This window comes from Mustelus asterias, chromosome 13 (assembly GCF_964213995.1).
Source record: "Mustelus asterias chromosome 13, sMusAst1.hap1.1, whole genome shotgun sequence".
Taxonomy (NCBI): Eukaryota; Metazoa; Chordata; class Chondrichthyes; order Carcharhiniformes; family Triakidae; genus Mustelus; species Mustelus asterias.
Genome location: NC_135813.1, coordinates 10,713,040 through 10,735,867, shown reverse-complemented (window position 1 = coordinate 10,735,867; position 22,828 = coordinate 10,713,040). Strand labels below are relative to the sequence as shown.

General features: G+C 44.1%; 1 protein-coding gene across 9 annotated transcripts in view; it reads right to left on the bottom strand.

Moving 5' to 3' along the window:
* fubp3 (far upstream element (FUSE) binding protein 3) overlaps positions 1–13,567 on the bottom strand; it is a 126,724-nt gene extending 113,157 nt beyond the window's left edge. For 8 of the 9 annotated variants that reach the window (XM_078226354.1, XM_078226356.1, XM_078226357.1 and 5 more), the window contains exon 1: positions 13,423–13,558. In XM_078226354.1, coding sequence (XP_078082480.1) covers positions 13,423–13,533 — 111 coding nt within the window. In that variant the 5' untranslated portion in view covers positions 13,534–13,558. Of the gene's footprint in view, positions 1–13,422 lie in introns of all 9 variants that reach the window. The other variant, XM_078226362.1, reaches the window with a different exon arrangement.
* Positions 13,568–22,828: the final 9,261 nt, after the last annotated feature.

Below are 22,828 nucleotides of genomic sequence, written 5' to 3'. Positions count from 1 at the left end.
CAAATCAATTGGTGTTTTGGAGGAGAGGAGTGGTGCTTAAGAGCAGGACCAGGTCACCGATGGAATACAGCAAGAAAAGGCCATTGAGCTTCTCATACCTGTCCACCATTCAGTTAGATCCTGACAGAACCTCAACTCCATTTACTGACCTGGTTCCGTAATCTTAAATATCCTTACCCATAAAGCTCAGTTTCAAAATTTCCAAGCTGCAGAGGCTGGGAAAGAGGATTCCAGATTTCCACTACCCTTTGTACGAATGGCAATGTGATGGGAAGGTGGGAACGCACAAGAAGCCAAAGTCAAAAAGAACACAATCAGCAAGGGGTCATTAGAGTTGGCCAAGGTTACAGATAGGAATGATCGGGATGTCAGAGGGATTTAAAGCCCATCAGGAATTCAAACTTTCAAGCACTGGGTGACCGGGAGCCAACCAGTGAAGACCGGGGGGGGTACGTGGGGATGGCCAAGCATCTCTAGGCATGGGAGAGGATACAAACAACAGACAGAGGTTTGGACAAACTTTACTTCGCTGGCGATGGGGGTTGAGACACAAATCAACTGGAGCAAATGAGTCACATGTGAAAAAACAAATGCCACCATGGAAGGAAAATCCGCCAAAACAAAACAACAGGGTGCAGCAGCTGTACCATCAGCCACCAACCTGCGATTCCAAAAATATCTTTGCAAACGGTGCACCATACTGTACAGTATTTGCTGCACTGCATTAGACAGCTACAGAATGGCGGAGGCGACACAATCTTCAAAAATGATATTCTGGAGGAAATCAGATATTCGCACAATACAACATTCACCTTTTATGTGGAAGCTTCTAAAAGCTTTATGGAAGCTTTAAATACACCCTTTAGGAACTGTATTCTTCCACTCCACGCACCCCGGACATTCTCTCTTCCACCTTCTTCCGTCAGGAAGAAGATACAAAAGTCTGAGCTCACGTACCAACCGACTCAAGAACAGCTTCTTCCCTGCTGCCGTCAGACTTTTGAATGGACCTACCTCGTATTAAGTTGATCTTTCTCTACACCCTGGCTATGACTGTAACACTACATTCTGCACTCTCCCCTTTCCTTCTCTATGAACGGTATGCTCTGTCTGTATAGTGCGCAAGAAACAATACTTTTCACTGTATTCTAATACATGTGACAATAATAAATCAAATCAAAATCACTTTGACAAAGAAGTGGAAGAATTCACCCAGTTAAGCATTCATCAAGAAATTCTCAAATTACAATCCGCCCCGCCAGTTGGGACTTCTCAAAATGTTGTCATCTTGTTCAACGGCAGAAAAACAATAGCATGCATCTCTCACCTTCACCAGTATGAGGAACAAAGGGATACATATCTGCACCAAGGTTAAAAATTAACATCTCAATTGGCGACAGTTATGCCAGTGAAAGTCTGTAGGATTGGGAATATGTATCCAGCCCAAAAGCCTATGTCGGAAAAGCGTATAGTGCGCAAGAAACAATACTTTTCACTGTGCACCAATACATGCGACAATAATAAATCAAATCAAAATGTCTGACATCATCAACCCTATTTAATTTTCTTTGTATTTCCTCTTGAATCTATATTCAGTGCAAACTTCATGGTTCTGTCTGGCTACTGTGCAGAGGGACCTGGGGGTCCTTGTGCATGAATCGCAAAAACTCAGTTTGCAGGTGCAGCAGGTGATCGAGAAGGCAAATGGAATGTTGGCCTTTATCGCGAAGGGGATGGAGTATAAAAGCAGGGAGGTCATGCTGCAACTGTACAAGGTACTGGTGAGGCCGCAACTAGAGTACTGTGTGCAATTTTGGTCCCCCTATTTGCGGAAGGATGTATTGGCCTTGGAGGGAGTACAGAGAAGGTTCACCAGGTTGATACCGGAGATGAAGGGGTTAGCTTATGAGGAGAGATTGAATAGATTGGGCCTGTACTCATTGGAGTTTAGAAGGCTGAGGGAAGATCTTATAGAGACATACAAGATAATGAAGGGGCTAGACAGGGTAGAGGCAGAGAGATTCTTTCCACTCAGAAAGGAAACAAGAACTAGAGGACACAGCCTCAAAATAAGGGGGAGTCAGTTTAGGACAGAGTTGAGGAGGAACTTCTTCTCTCAGAGGGTAGTGAATCTCTGGAATTCTCGGCCCATTGAAGCAGTGGAGGCTACCTCGTTAAATATGTTTAAGTCACAGGTAGATAGATTTCTGATCAATAAGGGAATTAAGGGTTATGGGGAGCGGGTGGGTAAGTGGAACTAAACCACTGTCAGATCAGCCATGATCTTATTGAATGGCGGGGCAGGCTCGAGGGGCTAGATGGCCTACTCCTGCTCCTATTTCTTATGTTCTTATGCCTCTCTCAACCCTCATGCCACAATTTCTATCTTGGCCTCCTGGAGATGGAACCAAAGTGAAAAATGTTTCTCTGGACCAATTTTGAAAATTTCAAGACATTGAAAGGAATATTGAAGTTCATTTCAATAAACAATTTCCCACAAAGGTAGACTGATCTGCCAAGTGCATGTAGAAGGAAGTGGTGGTTTATGAAAAAATAAACTATTGCGTAGAGAAGGGCTGCCGGTGCAAATGTGTGAAGGCACACTAGTGTTTGACACTTCTGTACAGCAATGAAAGTGGAGCAATTTCCTCTTTAAACTGCAAGTTATTACAAATGTGTGATATTTTCATTACTATCAAGCAGAAAACTCAAATGGGGGGAAAGCCAATAATCCCGATGATCAAAAGTGCACCATCCAGAAATGACACAAGTTCAGAAACATTCCCACACGCAAAACACAGAAATCCACCAAATTCCTGCTTCCAGTCATTTGCCATTAAACTAACCGGGCTCATCACCATTCCTGATCTTGGGTCTATTCCTGATGACCAATGTCCAGGAATTCTTCACTGACATACACAGGATCAACGTACAATCCAGGATGGATACTTTTCTTCAGTCAGTGTGAGCTCATCAGCTGAAGAAAGCTCCCCTAATAAATTGCCAGAGTAGAGATTTAACTTGGCAGTTCTCCAGCAAGCTGTTGTCCGATATTTTAAAAATGGACACCTTGAGGACCTTCACTGAGTATTACAAACACCATTCAACTGAATATGTATGACTACTGAATAAAGTACTAATGCGAAAATAGCAACTGAAGGACAGCGTGAGGATTAAGCTATAATTTCACCTTCAATGCCCCAGTCCTCCTGACCACAGGCAGGCAGACAAGAATCTTTAATTAAGCCTCAGTGAGGAAATAGCATGCAATGTTAACTAATTTTAATCAGTCTCGCTAAAAGAAAGCTGAAACTGAGAGAGAGATTGAAGACAGGGCCGCGATAACTATATCCTGTACAAGACATTCACACATTACTATAAACCTTTGTCCGGCTGATCCAAACTAACTTACACTCAAGCTAAATTCTAATGTGAAGATTTGGGAAAGGCTACTCATTTCCAATGATTCCATTACACCTTAATTTCAAGGTCACTTGAATGGAGGAAAAGGCTAGTCCTCTTGGCTTGAAGCTGGGAGTGTGTTAAAGCAATCCGGCCCCTTGGTACATGACTAGGAAGTGGGCTCATGCATGCAGCTGAAAGCAAAAAAGGAAAACATTTGATCCCACAGCACTAGAATGCCCTGCACTGAGAGAAAAATCACCTAAAAATAGAAACAAGGCAGCAAACAGTAAAAAAATGTTAGAAAGAGAGTCATAAACAATGAGAGCAAAACTCTTCAGGGTAACAGCCATAACCAGAACAGAGATCAGATTACAGCCTTATAACTATTAATGGCCTTCTGTGATTTGTCATAATACATACTAACATCCATTTGGAAAGCTTTTACACTCCTCCTCCTCTATCGGAGGTGATGACTTCCTGGGAGGACACAGTTCCACCGGAACCTCCAGTAACTTGTCCAAGAAGTACTCAACAGAACACTTGACAGAAGCATTCATAGGCTGTGCGGCCCCAGAAGATAACAGTTTTTACTCCTGGATCAGTGATCTAAGTCCATATACAATTCCAGCACAGACCAGTATGAATCATAGAATCCTACAGTGCAGAAGGAGGCCATTCGTCCCATTGAGTCTGCACCGACCACAATCCCACCCAGGCCCTATCCCCGTAACCCTATACATTTACCCTAGCTAGTCCCCCTGACACTAAGGGGGCAATTCAGCATAGCTAATCCATCTAATCCACACATCTTTGGAGTGTGGGAGGAAATCCTTGCAGACACGGGGAGAATGTGCAAACTCCACACAGACAGTGACCCAAGCCGGAATCGAGCCCAGGTCCCTGGCGCTGTGAGGCAACAGTCTAACCACTGTGTCACCTTGAAGCAAGAGAGATGTGGAGCTCTGGCTGCACCTGTTCTATTCCGCTCAGACAGTTGAAGGATAGTGCGAAAACCAACCTTTACTCGGTCTCACATTTATTTACAGAGTGAAGCATTACAAACATACATCTCCTAACTCGACTATGCACAGCTTCAATAAGAATCTCTGTGTGCTCAAGTGAAATCCCAATGAACACCCTCCAACTGCATATAATGAAATACAATGGATACACAGTTCCCACCCACTCCTAACATAGGATATCTAAACTAATTTCACTTATTAGATAAATACACCAAGGCATTAGGCAAACATGCATCATAACACATATTGCACAGCTAATGTGGTGAAGCTTTAAATTATTTTTGTTTCAACAAGTAACAAGACATTTACCTAGGCACGAGTCAAGATATACCAGATAATACAAAACGATATCCACACCAAAATGAGCTGAGATTGCAATGCAAACCTTTTACATAAAAATAGTTATCGGGAAATATCAGTATATACAATTTATACAAGGCACATACACCCATTTTAGGCTGTAACCACCTAAAGGAGTTTGGAATTGAATCATTAAATACACAAACTATTTGCAGCTATCATCTGAATCCCAAAGGAGATTATGGCCCTGATCACTCTTATATCTACCGCTTGCAATATTCTAGGAAGGTCACGAGGTAGATTTATTCTGTCTTGATCCGGTAAGTAGAAAGAAAATATTGGAGCTAATTATCCCCTTACTATAGAACGTGTGTCCAAGAGCAGCAATTCTTTAGCTTGTCAAGTGAACTGGATTCTGAATCCTTGTCCAAAAGGTTTTATATTGTCATTCACATGAATGAGATTTGACTTATTCTCAGGACGATGCTGCACGTCTGCCTCATTTTTGAGCTGTTCTCACCGAGGACAAGAATCCTATGCAAAATATTTAAGCAGTACAGAGCTGACCACAGGGAGACAGTGGCATTGTGGTAATGTCACTGGACTAGTTATCCAGAGACCAAGGCTAATGCTCTGGGGACACAGGTTCAAACCCCACCACTGCAGCTGGTGAAATTTAAATGCAAATCAGTAAGATGTGGAATATAAAGCTAGACTCAGTAATGCTGACCATGACTATAACTATCAATTGTAAAAACCCATGTGGTTCAGTAATGTCTTTTAAGAAAACTACTCTGCCATCCTTACCCAGTCAGGCCTACGTGTGACTCCAGACCCACAACAGTGCGGTGACTCTTAGCTGCCCTCTCTATTGGCTGAGCAAACCACTCAGCCCAAGGACAATTAGTAAATAGGCAACAAACGTAGGCAGCGCCAGCAACACACACATCAACACAAAATCATTCACCGTTGCCTCAAGACCCAGTAAAGAAAAATGGTCATGTCTGCTGTTGCATTAAGGTGGGACACAGTTGCGGGAACATTATACTAGAACCACACCCAAGCAAGAGAGTTTAGAAAACTACCATCATTTAGGTTACTGCAGATTAAAAAGGGACAGAATTATTTTGTAAGTATCCTGTTTGCCAATGTTCTGTCTGAAATCATTTGACTCATGCAGTACTCAACGACAAGAAAATCTCAGCCAGTGTCTGATTCATACACACACACGCACTCAGTACAGGCAAGCCTTCCTATGCGAATACATCTACAACCAGCCTGGCCTTCAGATACCAGCATACATTTAGCTGAAGGTACGCTGGATAAATCACTGCTCCAATCACATCCATCATTCCAGCTATCATTAATATACAGCCTGCCAGTAAATCACCAGTATGGCAGAATAGTTTAGTCTGAATAATTTTCTATCACACAAAATTCTGTTAAGTAATCATGCAAGACATTCTACAGGTATGCCATCAGCAGAGTATAGATTCATAGAATCCCTACAGAAGGAGGCCATTTAGCCCATCGAGTCTCTACCAACCACAATCCCACCCAAGCCCTACTCCCGTAACCCCATGCATTTACCCTGCTAATCCTCCTGACACTAGGGTCAATTGAGCATGGCCAATGCACCTAACCTGCACATCTTCACACTGTGGGAGGAAACCGGAGCACCCGGAGGAAACCCACGCAGACACAGAGAGAAAGTGCAAACTCCACACAGACAGTGACCCGAGGCCGGAATTGAACCTGGGACCCTGACTCTGTGAGGCAGCAGTGCGAACCACTGTGCTGCCAGTATACACAAATGCTTCCTCATCTCCCTCTGCTCCACCCCAGGTAAAGTACAGAGTTGGAATCCTCCATAGTAGCACCATAACATATCTGCTGAAGTACTTGAAAATGAATGAATAAAATCTGTCAAAGTCAAATAAATCCCTCTCGAGAACTTAATTGTCTGGAGACAATTCAGGGCAAAGAGAGAATTTTTTTTAAACCCTGCACAGTTTGTGAATAATGATAACCGTCTCATGACTCGAGCCTCCCCATCGCATTAGCACAATAAACTGTTCTGGTTTGTGTGGTGGCCAGTCTCCAAATCTCAGGATCCGTTAATTACATTAGTGAAGTCCGAGGAAGGAATAACCCAGCACTGGAAAATGCAAAGGGATAAGCACCCAAGCCACTCTGATGCACTTATCTGTTTGCTACTGTTAAATACAAGAGAGAATAACTGCAAAGCCCAGTGGTTGAGGATCTGATTTGTAACTTAGAAGAATCTGTTCCAATTCAATGATATTAGAAATGTTCCAGGTCTGGTCAACGTTGGATCAGCTAAGGCACCACCTTAGGTGTGTCTATTGCTGAAGAACAATAATTAAGGGGGTCCTGCAATTGCTCACTGCAAAATCTGCGCACGTGGCCACCATATATGGATAGAATCGGACACAGCAGCAACACATCCAAGAGTGCCATGGCCAATCAACACTCACTGTTTCCACCCACATCCAAACTTTGATAACTTGGATAAAAACCGGCAGAATTCTCAGCAATGAAACTATATCCAATCTAGTGTCAGCACCATCAGGAAATGTGGAAGATATTTTAAAAATTATCACAAGTAGGCTTACATTAACACTGCAATGAAGTTACTGTGAAAATCCCCTAGTCGACTCACTCCAGCGCCTGCTTGTGTACATTGAGGGAGAATTTAGCATGGCCAATGCACCTAACCAGCACATCTCCTGGACTGTGGGAGTAAACCGGAGCAGAAACAGGGAGATCGTGCAGACTCCGCACCGATTGTGACCCAAGCCAGGAATTGAACCCAGGTCCCTTTCTCTGTGAGGCATCAGTGCTAACCACTGTGCCACAAAAGATATTCACCCAATACTTTAAAGTTTTACAGTGGAAGAAATTCTAGCTGCACTGATATGGAGTAGAAAGTGTGGAAGCAAAATGCTGGCCACGCCTGACTATTACACCAAAATTATTAATTGTATGATAATATTTGTATCAGACTGTAGAGTCCACATAGAAAAAATGTCAATATAGTTACTAAAAACAAATTTTTAAAAAGAATTATGCTGCAGCAGTTACATACAAGGTCAAAGTGATTACATTAAAAGAATGTAACCTTTATTTAAACATGTACAGTAGTTGCTTAACATATGGGTTCCTTTTAAGCAAACATTGTTTAAATATGAGGTCAGATTGTGTGGAATGGGCCAAGATTCTCGTGTTTAGAAGAGTAAGCGGTTATTATTGGAGGATTTGACGGTGTGGATGCTGAAAGGCTGGTTTCCTGGTTGAAAGTCTAAAACTAGGGGGTCATAGTGTCAGGATAAGGAATCGATCATTTAGGATTGAGACGAGGAGAAATTTCTGCACCCAAAGGAGGAATTCTCCATCTCAAAGAGCTGTGGGTGCACAGTCTCTGAGTACATTCAAACCTGAGACTGACAGGTTTAGGTTGAATCATGAGATATGGGATATTGGAGCAGAGGCTGAAGATCAGATTTGATCTAACTGAATGATGAAGAGGTTCAAGAGACACGTTGACTATCCTGCTATTCCTTATGCTGTGAACAGAGAAAAACAACTTTCCCTATTCTGAATGACCTGAGAAGTTGTCTCTCCAACGATCTACAAACCCAATTTTATTCCCACATTCAAGGCACCAAAACGAGTACCACTGAAAATGACCCACAAGCTGCAGTATCTTCAAGACTATTTTTAATATAAAGAACGCAGGAGGGGAAAATTTTCACTGTTGCACACTTCATGGTCAAAGAATATGGAGACAATATTGAGGAGATAGATAGGTTTTTAATTACTCGAGAGATGGGTTGATGGTAGCACAGTGGTTAGTACTGCTGCCTCACAGCACCAGGGACCCAGGTTCAATTCCCGGCTTGGGTCACTGTGTAGAATTTGCACGTTCTCCCCATGTCTGCGTGGGTTTCCTCCGATGCTCCGGTTTCCTCCCGCAGTCCGAAAGATATGTGGGTTAGGTTGATTGGCCATGCTAAATTGCCCCAAGGTGTCAGGGGGACTGGCTAGGGTAAATGCATGGAGTTATGGGGATAGGGCCTGGATGGGATTGTGCAGACTTGATGGGTCCAGTGACCTCCTTCTGCATTGTAGGGATTCTATGATTCTAAGGGTTAAGGGGAGTGGGCAGGAAAGTGGAGATGAAATCAGCCATGACCATATTGAATGGCGCGCAGCAGGCTCGAGGGGCTGGATTTCCTACTCTTGCTCCTCATTCTTCTGTTCAAGATTTGATCCTTAGAGAGTTTTGAAATGCACAATACCATACCAAACTACAAGAACATGTAGACCCCGCCCAGTAGTATATAAAATTTAAATTAATTGATAAAGAAACAGTATCACTCCTCTATGTAATATCCATTTGCTGATTAAGCTTTAGCGGCAATATTGAAAACACAATAAAACAAGTGCTACAGCAACACAAACAAACTCAAAACTGCTTCACTTAAAATATTATTTTGGTTAATGAAGCAAAGATAAAACTACACTGTTCAAGGACTCTGCCAAGTCCAGCTGTAATCCACAAAGCCGTTCCATTACACACTAGCAAGCCAAACCGGACCAATCCCCAATCAAGCATAGATTAAGAGCATCCGACTACTCACAAGGACATTAGTGCATTGTGAAACACCAAGCGTGCAAAACCAACAACTCAGTCATCACTTTTCATACATCCCCCAAGAAAAGCAAATGACTCTCTAATTAGACACCTTGCACGGACTGTAATGATACAATGCATATGCAAAGCATACATAAAACAGCAAAAAAACCTAAAAATGGATATTTTGATGGTGATTAAAAGGCAATGATTCACATCAGGATGCAGGCTGGTCAGATGGCATTTGACATATTTAAATTTGATTATAACCTTCCCTTGAGCCCGAGGATAATATAGCATTTGATTACTTCAAAATATGTATTTGGTAGAGCGGGGTAATGCTTTTGGGTTTCGTTCAATCATCCTTTGCTGTAGTGACTGATGACTTGCCTGTTCCATATACTGCGGCCTAAGCACTGCAACATTAAATCAAGTATCAATACTAGATGCCGGGGAAGCAATACATTTCATATCAGTTCTCAACAGAATAGATAGCAGGGAACAATTACATGGCAGCAGAGAACACCCTAAAGGGCAGGTGACAAATTCTTACAACGCAATTTCAGACCCGTGCAGTCAAGTTGATTTGAAAAATGCATTTTGTATACAGCTTACAATGATTCTTGTTAGCACTGCTGCCTCGCAGCGCCAGGGACTCGGGTTTGATTCCCGGCTTGGGGTCACTGTCTGTGTGGAGTTTGCACGTTCTCCCCGTGTCTGCGTGGGTTTCCCTCTGGGTGCTCCGGTTTCCTCCCACAGTCCGAAAGGCGTGCTGGTTAGGTGCATTGGCCATGCTAAATTCTCCCTCAGTGTACCCGAACAGGCGCCGGACGACTGTGGCGGCTAGGGGACTTTCACTGTAACTTCATCGCAAATGTTGCAAGAGAGGGCCAATGGCATCGTGGTGACACCATAATCCTGGAGGTTTGAATTTTTGAGGCGCTAAATCATAATTTTTTGTTGGCGAATAGGTGACGATTGTACAAGCATAAAAAAAAGGCTCAAAGCTAGGGTCTAGTCCCAATTGAATCAAGGGCACTTATATGAACCCACGGGAATAGACATCACCTTCAATTTCACTGCCTAAAATGAGTTATCTTTCAAGACAAGTAACAAGAGATTCAAGCAACATATTTTACTGAAACAAAACTGCAGCCGTGCGATCACATCCAAGCGTGTGCTCTTAATTAAGTGCACAAAAGAATGATGGGAGCCAAATAAAGCGGCACAGATTTACTTAACCAGCAATGGTCACTGTGATACAGTCAGCACTGACACATGACATCCACATGGAATAATTAATTAATTGATTGTCGAATATGGGGTGGAAGAGGGTTGATATAATAAACCATAACTTTGTTGAGGCATTAGGCTTTCAAACTGGCCCCTCATCTCCAAGACGACCACAATGGGAGACTGATAGGGTATCCCTTAGATTTCTGTCCGTTTTACAGATTTCTGTAGTGTTCTCTATTTGACAATTTTGTGGCTGCTGTTACAAAACTAATACAACGGCATTGCCTTTCTCTTGGTGTCTGAAGTTTCTTCTACAAGTTCAGCCAGGGGTTCCAGATGGGGAACCAGTAAAGGTTTCCATTGCTTTAACAGTTTGGAGAACTCTTTTTGTGATTAGTCTTTCAGCCAAGCAACTGGTAATTCTGCTGTCAGGAATGGAGAATTTTAGCCGAAGACAGACTGGAACATAGGAATTAGGAGCAGGAGGCAGCAAATTCAGTCCTTCGAGCCTGCCCCACCATTCAATCAGATCATGGCTGATCTCTCCCTGGTCTCAAATCCACCCGTTCCCCATATCCCCTTATCCTTTTTTTAAAGAAATATATCTATCTCCTTCTTGAAACAATTCAGACTCCACCGCGCTCTGGGGCAGCGAGTTCCACAAATTCACCACCCTCTGCGAGAAGTAGTTCCTCCTCATCTCAGTTTTAAATCTGTCACCTCTCAACCTACACCTGTGACCTCTTATTCGAGATTGCCTCATAAGAGGAAACATTTGATCTACATTTACTTTATCAATCCCTTTTAAAATTTTATATACCTCGGTCAGATCCCCTCTCATCCTTCTGAACTCCAGCGAGTAACAAGCCCAAACTGTTTAATCTCCCTGGTTAGGCTGGGATTGCTTTCTTTGCAACAGAAGAGGCTGAGGGGAGATTTAATCAAGGTGCATAAAACAGTGTGTGTCTGGACAGAGTAGATAGGAAGACTTATGTTCCCTATCAGTCAATAAGCAGGGTGCAGAGATATTAAAGCAATTGGTAGAAGGATCAGTTGGGAGCAGAGGATAAATTTCTTCACCCAGAAAGTGGCGAGGGTCTGGAACTCATTGGCAGAGAGGATGGCAAAAGCAGAAACCTTCCTTGCATTTAAAAAATATTTGGATATGAAACAGGTGCCGCAAAGTGCAGGACTGTGGAATACGAGCTTGCAAGTGGAATAATTATTTTTCAGCCAACACATGAATGAGGGGACAAGTGGTCTACCTGTCCATCTTTGATGTCTTAAAACATGAGAATACAGTCTATAGCTATTATGCACAGATTTAGAAATTTGCCTATTGCTGGATTTCAAGGGATGGTACTTGTTGGCTCACTACAGTAACTAGTTTACTACAAGATCAAACCAACATATTAAGAAATTAAAACACAGCTCACTCATGTAACATGTCATTTCAAAACTGAAGACTCGCCACAAGTGTAATCCTACTCATTAAGATAGGAGATGCCAATCTTAAGTGATATGCACTTAACTTTTACATCAAGACAGACTCCATTTATTTAATGATCTTATTGTTGACCCAGGCCTCCAAATATCCAGAAAACTCAGTTCCTCCCTTCAAAATGCCCAAGTGCATCCAATAACTGCAAAGCATGCATGTACATTATCCCATCCTAAATGCTGATCATGAAATGTGAAGAACATCGGTCCTAAATTTGTCTTGTACCAATGTCAAAAGCTCAGTAGAGTTACTACGAATGGCACACAAACTTTTGCTCCCTTACATAAGACTGAGCGTAATAACCGAACAAACTTTCTTCCCCCTACTTTATTCTGATCAGGGAACTCTCTTCATTGAAATCAGTGATAACCAGATCGAAACGCAAGACAAATTTTAAGGAGGTGGCACAATGTATAAACAGTGCACAGCGACTGTGGCCGCAGATTCAAAGGTCAAGTTCACCAAAATGGAAAACAATGCTCTGATCCCAGGTATGACCACAGCAAAAGTGATCGCAGCTGTCTGCATTTTCACAACACAGATACAGGTTGCTGGAGGTGATGAGGACACCTGTAACATTGTCAGCAGTGCAGGCTATGGTCAGAAAACCCCACCTGAAGTTTCAAACTCTATTGAAACCTGCTGCAGCAGTGCGGTGTCTCAGTGGTTAGCACTGTTGCCTCAGTGTCGGGGACCCGGGTTCGGTTCCCAGCTTGGGTCACTGTCTGTGCAGAGTCTGCACGTTCTCCCCGTGTCTGCGTGGGTTTCCTCCAGGTGCTCTGGTTTCCCCTCTCAGTCCGAAAGACGTGCTGGTTAGGGTGCATTGGTCATGCTAAATTCTTCCTCAGTGTACCCGAACAGGCGCCAGAATGTGGAGACTAGGGGATTTTCACAGTAACTTCATTGCAGTGTTAATGCAAACCTACTTGTGACACTAATAAACTTTGAAAAACTGTGCAGTGGAGTGAATGGCCTGATGTGGGAGATGGCAGGGCTGGGGAGTGTGGCAGGGCTCAGGGAGCTGATTTGGGGGAATTGTGAAGGAGTAAAGCCTGACGCCCAAGTGGGGTTTCTTTTTCTGGAGGGACAGGGGAATCAGCTGTCCCTGAGTCCCGGGGTGTCTTGTCCCCCTCTCTCCCTGTGAGGCAGTGGGGGGGAGGGGGGCTGCAAATGGAGGCGGCTCCGGCCCGCCACCACAGGCTTCTCCTCCAGCCGCCACCTCCACTCCCGCTCGGAGAGGGAAGCCCGGGAAAGGGCCGGGCCGCCCGGGGGAGGAGGGAGCGGGGGGGTTTCTCCTTTACCTGCCGCGCCCGCTGCAGCGCGTCGGCGAAAGCTTCCACTTTGGGTACGGGCGAGTGTCCGGCGCTCAGGCCGAGCGCCGCCGGGGTGAGGATGCTGCCATACTCCGCCATTGCCGTCCCTCAGAGAGAGCATGCTGGGAAAGCGGAAGCGGAAGCTGCGTCCCCGCAAAGGCCGCGTGGGCCTCTCGCGAGATCTCGGCGCCGCTCCGGCGGATAGGCCGCTTTCCCGCTGACCTCACTCCCGGCGGCCAACGCGCCGCTGCTCCCACTTCCGGCAAACTGCATCGAACTTTCTTCAAAACTCTCAGACTCCATCAATATCAAACTCCTTCAAACTCTCTCACATTCCCTCAAACTTTCTTCAAAATTCTCTCAAACTCCACCAATATCAAGCTCCCTCAAACCCATTCAAATTCCCCAAACTCTATCAAACTCTCTCACATTCCCTCAAACTCTCCCAAACTTTCTTCAAAACTCTATCAATATCAAACTCCCTCAAACCCATTCAAACTCTCTCAAACCCCGTCAAATTCCCCAAACTCTATCAAACTCCCTCAAACTCTTTCACATTCCCTCAAATAACTTCAAATTCCCCCAAACTCTATCAAACTCCTTCAAACTTTCTTCAAAACTCTATCAATATCAAACTCCCTCAAATTCCCCAAACTCTATCAAACTCCATCAAACTCCATCAAACTCTTATCAATATCAAACTCCCTCAGATTCCCCAAACTCTATCAAACTCCCTCAAACTCTCCGAACAATATCAAACTCCCTCAGGGGCGGCACGGTAGTGGTTAGCACTGCTGCTTCACAGCTCCAGGGACCTGGGTTCGATTCCCAGCTTGGGTCACTGTGTGGAGTTAGCACATTCTCCTCGTGTCTGCGTGGGTTTCCTCCGGGTGCTCCGGGTTCCTCCCACAGTCCAAAGATGTGCGGGTTAGGTTGATTGGCCATGCTAAAAATTGCCCCTTAGACTCCTGAGATGCGGATGTAAGAGGGATTAGCGGGTAAATACGTAGGGATATGAGGGTAGGGCCTGGGTGGGATTGTGGTTGGTGCAGAATCGATGGGCCAAATGGCCTCTTTCTGCACTGTAGGCTTCTATGAAATACTCCAAAACTCCCTCAAATACTCCCAAACGCTATCAAACTCCCTCAAACAATATCAAGCTTTCTCAAATTCGCTCAAACTCCCTCAAACTCAACTCCCTCAAATTCCCTCGAACTCTCTGAATTCTATCAAACACTCTCAAGCTCCCTCAAACCGTCCAAACTCTCAAGCTCTCCTAACTCCCTCAAACACTCTCAAACTGTCCAAACTCTCTCAAGTTCTCCTAACTCCCTCAAATTCTATCATACTCTCCCAAACACTCTCAAAGTCCCTCAAACACTCTCAAACTCTCCCAAACTGTCTCAAACTATCCAAACTCCCTCAAATTCCCCCAAACTCCACAAAACTTTCTCAAACTCCCCTCACAACTCACTCAAACTCCATCAAACTCCCTCAAACTCTCCTCAAATTCTCTTCAAACTCTCCAAAACTCTACGGAACTTTCTCAAATTCTCCAAAATGCCCTCAAACTCTCTTCAAACCTCTCTAAAACCCCTCTCAAGCTCTCTCAAAATCTCCAAACTCTTTCAAACTCTGTCAATCTCTCCAAAACAATCAAATTCTCTCTCTCAAACTCACCCCATCTCTCTTAAACTCTCCTCAAACTCTCTTAAACTCTCTTCAAACTTTTCTAAACTCTTTACCAAACTCCAAAACTCTCTTAAACTCTCCTCAACCTCTTCTAAACTCTATCAAACACTGTCAAACGTCCTCAAACTTGCCAAAACTCTCTCCAAAACACTATCAAACTCTCCTCAAACTTTCTAAGCTCTCCAAGCCCCCTCAAACTCTCCTCCAAACTCTCCTCCAAGCTCTCCTCCAAACTCTCCTCCAAGCTCTCCTAAACTCTGTCAAACTATCAAACTCTCTCAAATTCTCTCCACATCTCTACAGCAGGGCAGAAAAATCCCAACTAATGTCTTTATTCACCTCTCTCCCGAAAGCTTGAACTCTCTAATTCAACATAATTTCTTTTTGAGTTTTTAAATTAATGTCCAGTGTCCAGGTTTGAAGCGGCTGTCGTATGAGGAGCGGTTGAGTAGCTTGGGCTTGTACTTATTGGAGTACAGAGGAATGAGGGGGGATTTGAATGAGGTATATAAAGTACTCAGCGGGATTGATAAAGTAAATGTTAGCCAAATGTTGCCCCTTTTAGAACAGTCTAGGACAAGAAGTCATTGTTGTAAAATAAGAGGGTTGAAGTAAGAGATAAAGACAAGCTACTCCTCTCAGAGAATGAATCCATGGAACCCACTGCCCGAGAGGGCAGTGGATGCAGAATCAATCAATGGATTCAAGAAAGAGATAGATAAATATTTGATCAAAAGTAGGATAAAGGGTTATCGGGAAAAGGCAGGGAAGTGGAGTTACGATGAGATGGAGATCAGCCGCGATCATATAGAATGGCGGAGTGGGCTGGAAGGGCTGAATTGCCGACTCTCGCTCCTAATTCTCATGTTCAAACTCTCTCTCTCTCAAATTCTCTCCACCTCTCTGAAACTCTCCCAAACTCTTTCTCTCAAACTGTCTCCACCTCTTTGAAACTCGCTCAAACTCTCCTAAACTCTCCCAAACTCACCCAAACTCTCCTGAAACTCTCCCAAACTCACCCAAACTCACTTGAAACTCTTTCTCTCAAACCTCTCCACCTCTCTAAAACTCTCTCAACCTTTCTCAAGCTCTCTGAAACTCTCTCAACCTCTCTGAATGGCGGAGTGGGCTCGAAGGGCTGAATTGCCAACTCTCTCTCCTAATTCCTATGTTCAAACTCTCTCAAACTCTCTCAGACTGCCTCCATCCCTCTGAAACTCTCCCAAACTCTCTTTAAACTCTTTCTCTTAAATTGTGTCCACCTCTCTGAAACTCATTCAAACTCTCCCAAACCCGCCCAAACTCTCCCAAACTCTCCCAAACTCACCCAAACTCTCCCAAACACTCCTGAAACTTTTTCTCTCAAACTCCCTCAACCTCTCTGAAACTCTCTCAACCTCTCTGAAACTTTTTCAAACTCCCCCAAACACTCCTGAAACTTTTTCTCTCAAACTGTCTTCACCTCTCTGAAACCTCTGAAACTTTCTCAACCTCTCTTAAACTCTCTGAAACTCTATCAAACTCTCTCAAGCTCTCCCAAACTCTCTTGAAACTCTTTCTCTCAAACTGTCTCCATCTCTCTCAAACTTTCTCAACCTCTCTGAAACTCTTTCAACCTCTGAAACTCTCTCAAACTCTCCCAAACTGTCTCAAACTATCCAAACTCCCTCAAATTCCCCCAAACTCCACAAAACTTTCTCAAACTCCCCTCACAACTCACTCAAACTCCATCAAACTCCCTCAAACTCTCCTCAAATTCTCTTCAAACTCTCCAAAACTCTACGTAACTTTCTCAAATTCTCCAAAATGCCCTCAAACTCTCTTCAAACCTCTCTAAAACCCCTCTCAAGCTCTCTCAAAATCTCCAAACTCTTTCAAACTCTGTCAATCTCTCCAAAACAATCAAATTCTCTCTCTCAAACTCACCCCATCTCTCTTAAACTCTCCTCAAACTCTCTTAAACTCTCTTCAAACTTTTCTAAACTCTTTACCAAACTCCAAAACTCTCTTAAACTCTCCTCAACCTCTTCTAAACTCTATCAAACACTGTCAAACGTCCTCAAACTTGCCAAAACTCTCTCCAAAACACTATCAAACTCTCCTCAAACTTTCTAAGCTCTCCAAGCCCCCTCAAACTCTCCTCCAAACTCTCCTCCAAGCTCTCCTCCAAACTCTCCTCCAAGCTCTCCTAAACTCTGTCAAACTATCAAACTCTCTCAAATTCTCTCCACATCTCTACAGCAGGGCAGAAAAATCCCAACTAATGTCTTTATTCACCTCTCTCCCGAAAGCTTGAACTCTCTAATTCAACATAATTTCTTTTTGAGTTTTTAAATTAATGTCCAGTGTCCAGGTTTGAAGCGGCTGTCGTATGAGGAGCGGTTGAGTAGCTTGGGCTTGTACTTATTGGAGTACAGAGGAATGAGGGGGGATTTGAATGAGGTATATAAAGTACTCAGCGGGATTGATAAAGTAAATGTTAGCCAAATGTTGCCCCTTTTAGAACAGTCTAGGACAAGAAGTCATTGTTGTAAAATAAGAGGGTTGAAGTAAGAGATAAAGACAAGCTACTCCTCTCAGAGAATGAATCCATGGAACCCACTGCCCGAGAGGGCAGTGGATGCAGAATCAATCAATGGATTCAAGAAAGAGATAGATAAATATTTGATCAAAAGTAGGATAAAGGGTTATCGGGAAAAGGCAGGGAAGTGGAGTTACGATGAGATGGAGATCAGCCGCGATCATATAGAATGGCGGAGTGGGCTGGAAGGGCTGAATTGCCGACTCTCGCTCCTAATTCTCATGTTCAAACTCTCTCTCTCTCAAATTCTCTCCACCTCTCTGAAACTCTCCCAAACTCTTTCTCTCAAACTGTCTCCACCTCTTTGAAACTCGCTCAAACTCTCCTAAACTCTCCCAAACTCACCCAAACTCTCCTGAAACTCTCCCAAACTCACCCAAACTCACTTGAAACTCTTTCTCTCAAACCTCTCCACCTCTCTGAAACTCTCTCAACCTTTCTCAAGCTCTCTGAAACTCTCTCAACCTCTCTGAATGGCGGAGTGGGCTCGAAGGGCTGAATTGCCAACTCTCTCTCCTAATTCCTATGTTCAAACTCTCTCAAACTCTCTCAGACTGCCTCCATCCCTCTGAAACTCTCCCAAACTCTCTCAAACTCTCTTTAAACTCTTTCTCTTAAATTGTGTCCACCTCTCTGAAACTCATTCAAACTCTCCCAAACCCGCCCAAACTCTCCCAAACTCTCCCAAACTCACCCAAACTCTCCCAAACACTCCTGAAACTTTTTCTCTCAAACTCCCTCAACCTCTCTGAAACTCTCTCAACCTCTCTGAAACTTTTTCAAACTCCCCCAAACACTCCTGAAACTTTTTCTCTCAAACTGTCTTCACCTCTCTGAAACCTCTGAAACTTTCTCAACCTCTCTTAAACTCTCTGAAACTCTATCAAACTCTCTCAAGCTCTCCCAAACTCTCTTGAAACTCTTTCTCTCAAACTGTCTCCATCTCTCTCAAACTTTCTCAACCTCTCTGAAACTCTTTCAACCTCTGAAACTCTCTCAAACTCTCCCAAACTCTCTTGAAACTTTTTCTCTCAAACTGTCTCCAACTCTCTGAAACTCTCCCAAACTCATTCAAACACTCTCAAACTCTCTGAAACTCTTCCAAACTCTCCTAAACTCCCCAAACTCTCCCAAACTCTCTCCAAACTCTTTCTCTCAAACTGTCTCCACCTCTCTGAAACTCTCTAAAATTCTCTTAAATTCGTTCAAACTTTCCTAACCTCTCCCAACCTTTCTCTCAAACTGTCTCCACCTCTCTGAAACTCTCTTTGAGACTGTCTCAACCTCTCTCAACTTCTCTCAATCTCTCAGAAACTCTCTTCAAACTTTATCAAACTCTCTCTCAAACTGTCTCCACCTCTCTTAAATGCTCTTAAACTCTCTCAAACTCTCCCAAACTCTCTCAAACTCTTTCTCTCAAACTGTCTCCACCTCTCTCAAACTCTCTCAAACCCTCCCAAACTTTCCAAACTTTCTCAAACTCCCTTAAAAACTCTCTCAAGCTCTCTGAAACTCTCCCAAACTCTTTCTCTCAAACTGTCACCACCTCTCTGAAACTCTCCCAAACTCTTCTCTCAAACTGTCTCCACCTCTCTGAGATGCTCTCAAACTCCCTCAAACTCCCTCCAGCTCTCTTCAAACTCTCACCTTGCATCCATTGATATCCAGTTAGAATCATAGAACCCTTACAGTGCAGAAGGAAACCATTCAGTCCATCTAGTCTGCATCAACCACAATCCCACCCAGGCCCTATTCCCTAACCCCACATATTTACCCTGCTAATCCCCTGACACTAGGGTCAATTTACCATGGCCAATCAACCTAACCCGCACATCTGTGGAGTGTGGGAGGAAACCGGAGCACCCGGAGGAAACCAACACAGATACGCAGACAGGAGAATGTGCAAACTCCACACAGACAGTAACCCAAGGCTGGAATTGAACCTGGGTCCCTGACGCTGTGAGGTAGCAGTTCTAACCACTGTGCCACCGTGCCACCAGTTCCCTAAGGCTCTTATTCCTAGAAGAAAAATGTTGCATGGAGATACTAGAGGAACTGGGATTCAATTGAAATGTTCAAATTCCTGAAGAGATTTGATACAATAAATAAAGGGAATCGGTTTCTACTGGGAGAAAGGGTCAGCAACTAGAAGAGACAACTATGGTAAGTGGCAAAAGAGCCACGGGTAAAATTTCATAGAAGCCCTACAGTGCAGAAGGAGGCCATTCAAGCTGTCACGTCTGCACCAACTCTCCGAAAGAACATCCTACCCATGCCCTTAACCCCATTTATTTACCTCACCAATCCCTCTAACCTATACACCTTTGTACACTAAGGGGCAATTTAGCATAGCCAATCCACCTAAACTGCACAACTTTGGACTATGGGAGGAAACCGGAGCACCCAGGTGAAACCCACTCAGACATGGGGAGAAGGTGCAGACTCCAGACAGACAGTGGCCCAAGCCAGGAATTGAACCCAGGTCCCTGGTGCTGTGAGGCAGCAGTGCTAACCACCGTGCCATCCACGAATGAGGGGATTGTTTTTCACATAGTGAGTTACTATGTTATTTAGTTTAAGTTATTTAGTTATTATGATCTGAAATGAATTGTTTGAAATAATAAGTGAAGCAGATTCAACATCAACCTTCAAAGGTGCATTGGATAAATACTTGAAGAGATAACTGCTGGATGATGGGCTAAGAGCCAGCACAGGAATGATGGGCTGAATGGCCTGCTTCTGTGCTGTAAGATTCGATGATAATTACAAAAATCCAAGCAAATATATCATCATTTCAAAGAGTAATGATGCAACTTTGAATTTACTGAGAAAAAAGACATAACGAGCGATTTTCCCCCAAATAAACTAAGTGCCCAATGGGCAGGAAAACAGGTGATTCCTTCCTGGCCTCACTAAATAGATGGAAATCTGTATTTCCGTATTGTAATCCACCTTGCACTGTTCTTCAGCACAAGACTGATTATGTCCAAAGAAATGGCCTGGGCGGTTCCTGTTTTGGTCTCCCGCTGACATTTCCTGGCCCGCTGCATTACTCGAGCAGTGCAGCGGGCAGGGAAAATCACACCCATGAACTTTGAAGTGCCAATAAAAATTGTTTTGCAAGAGCCTGAGATCTTACCTGAGCCAGAAAATTCATACAATTACCACATAATTATTAATCATTACAATCAACATTATTGCTGCATGGAATGGCTTAAAAGAGAAGAGAGAGGTTTAGGGAGAGTATTTAGTCGTGCTCAGTAGCAGCAGTGTGTACTATCTACAAGATGCACTGCAGCAATTCACCAAAGATCCTTAGACAGCACCTTCCAAACCCACGACAACTTCCATCTAGGACAAGGGCAGCAGATACATGGGAACACCACCACCTGCAAGTTCCCCTCCAAGCCACTCACCATCCTGACTTGGAAATATACTGCCGTTCCTTCGCAGTCGTTGGGTCAAAATCCTGGAATTCCCTCCCTAACGGCATTGTGGGTCAACCCATAGTACGTGGACTGCAGCGATTCAAGAAGGCAGCTCACCAGCACCTTCTCAAGGGGCAACTAGGGATGGGCAATAAATACTGGCCAGCCAGTGACGCCCATGTCCCACGAATGAATAAAAGGATTCAAGAGCTTTGGGTCTAAGCTGAAGGCATTGCCACCAATGGTAGGAGATGTACAAGAGGCCAGAATTGGTGGAACACAGTGTTTACAGAAGGTTGCGTGGCTGTGGGAGGGTTATGGAGAAAAGGAAGGGTGTGAACACAGGGCTATGAATATAGCATTGAGGGTTTAGAGAACCAGCAGCCAATGTAAAGTAAAGTTTATTTATTAGTCACAAGTAAGGCCTACATTAACACTGCAATGAAGTTACTATGAAATTCCATAGCCGCCACATTCCGGCACCTGTTTGGGTCAATGCACCTAACCAGCGCATCTTTCAGACTGTGGGAGGAAACCGGAGCACCCAGAGGAAACTCACGCAGACCCGGGGAGAATGCACAAACTCCACACAGACAGTGACCCAATCCGGGAATCAAACCCAGGTCCCTGGAGCTGTGAGGCAGCAGTGCTATCCATTGTGCCACCATGCCACCCAATATAGGTCTGTCAATGTAGGTCAGTCAGCTAGCACAGGGCACTGGGTAAACAGGCCTTAGTGCCAGTTAGCCTAAAGGCAGCAGAGCTATGGATGAGCTGAAGTTTACAAAAGCTGAAAAGTGGGAGCTTTGCCAAGAAAACATTGACATAGTCAAGTGTGGAGGTAATACAGGCATTGTCAATGCTTGAGAAAGGGGAGAAGGCAGGCGATCTTACAGTGTCGGTGATCTTTATGATGCAGAGGTTGTGGGGTCAGATGCCCAGCTCAGACTCAAACTGGGTGCCGAGGTAGTGAACAGCCTGAAGCAGTGGTCGGAGAGAGGGATGGAACCAGTGGCTGGAGAATAGAGAAGGTGTCCGACAGAGAAGTGAAAGGCTAATATCCAGCCAATGTGTTAATGGAGGACATTTCGACTTATCCAGGACAAGAAGTCAGACATGCAATCTGACAATACAACAACACCAACAACTGGCATTTACATAACATTGTTAATGTACTAAAATACCGCCAGAAACATTATCAAAAAGAACTTAACACTGAGGCACACAAAGAGATATGCGGCACGGTGGCACAGTGGTTAGGACTTCTGCTTCACAGCGCCAGGGACCCGGGTTCAATTCTGGCCTCAGGTCGCTGTCTGTGTGGAGTTTGCACTTTCTCCCCATGTCTACATGGGTTTCCTCCGGGTGCTCCAGTTTCCTCCCACAATTCAAAAATGTGCGGGTTAGGTTGACAGGCCAGGCTAAATTGACCCTAATGTCAGGGGGATTGGCAGGGTAAATGTGTGGGGTTACGGGAATAGGGGCTGGGTGGGATGTGGTTGCTACGGACTCGATGGGCTGAATGGCCTCCTTCTGTATTTTGGGATTCTATGAGATATTAAGACTGGCAGCTAAGATCTTGGCTGAAGAGGAAGATTTTAAGGATCGCCTGAAAGAAGGAAAGAGATTTGGGAAGGTGGAGAGGTTTGGAAATTGAATTATTGAATGACAGTAAATTCCAGGCAGCTGAAAG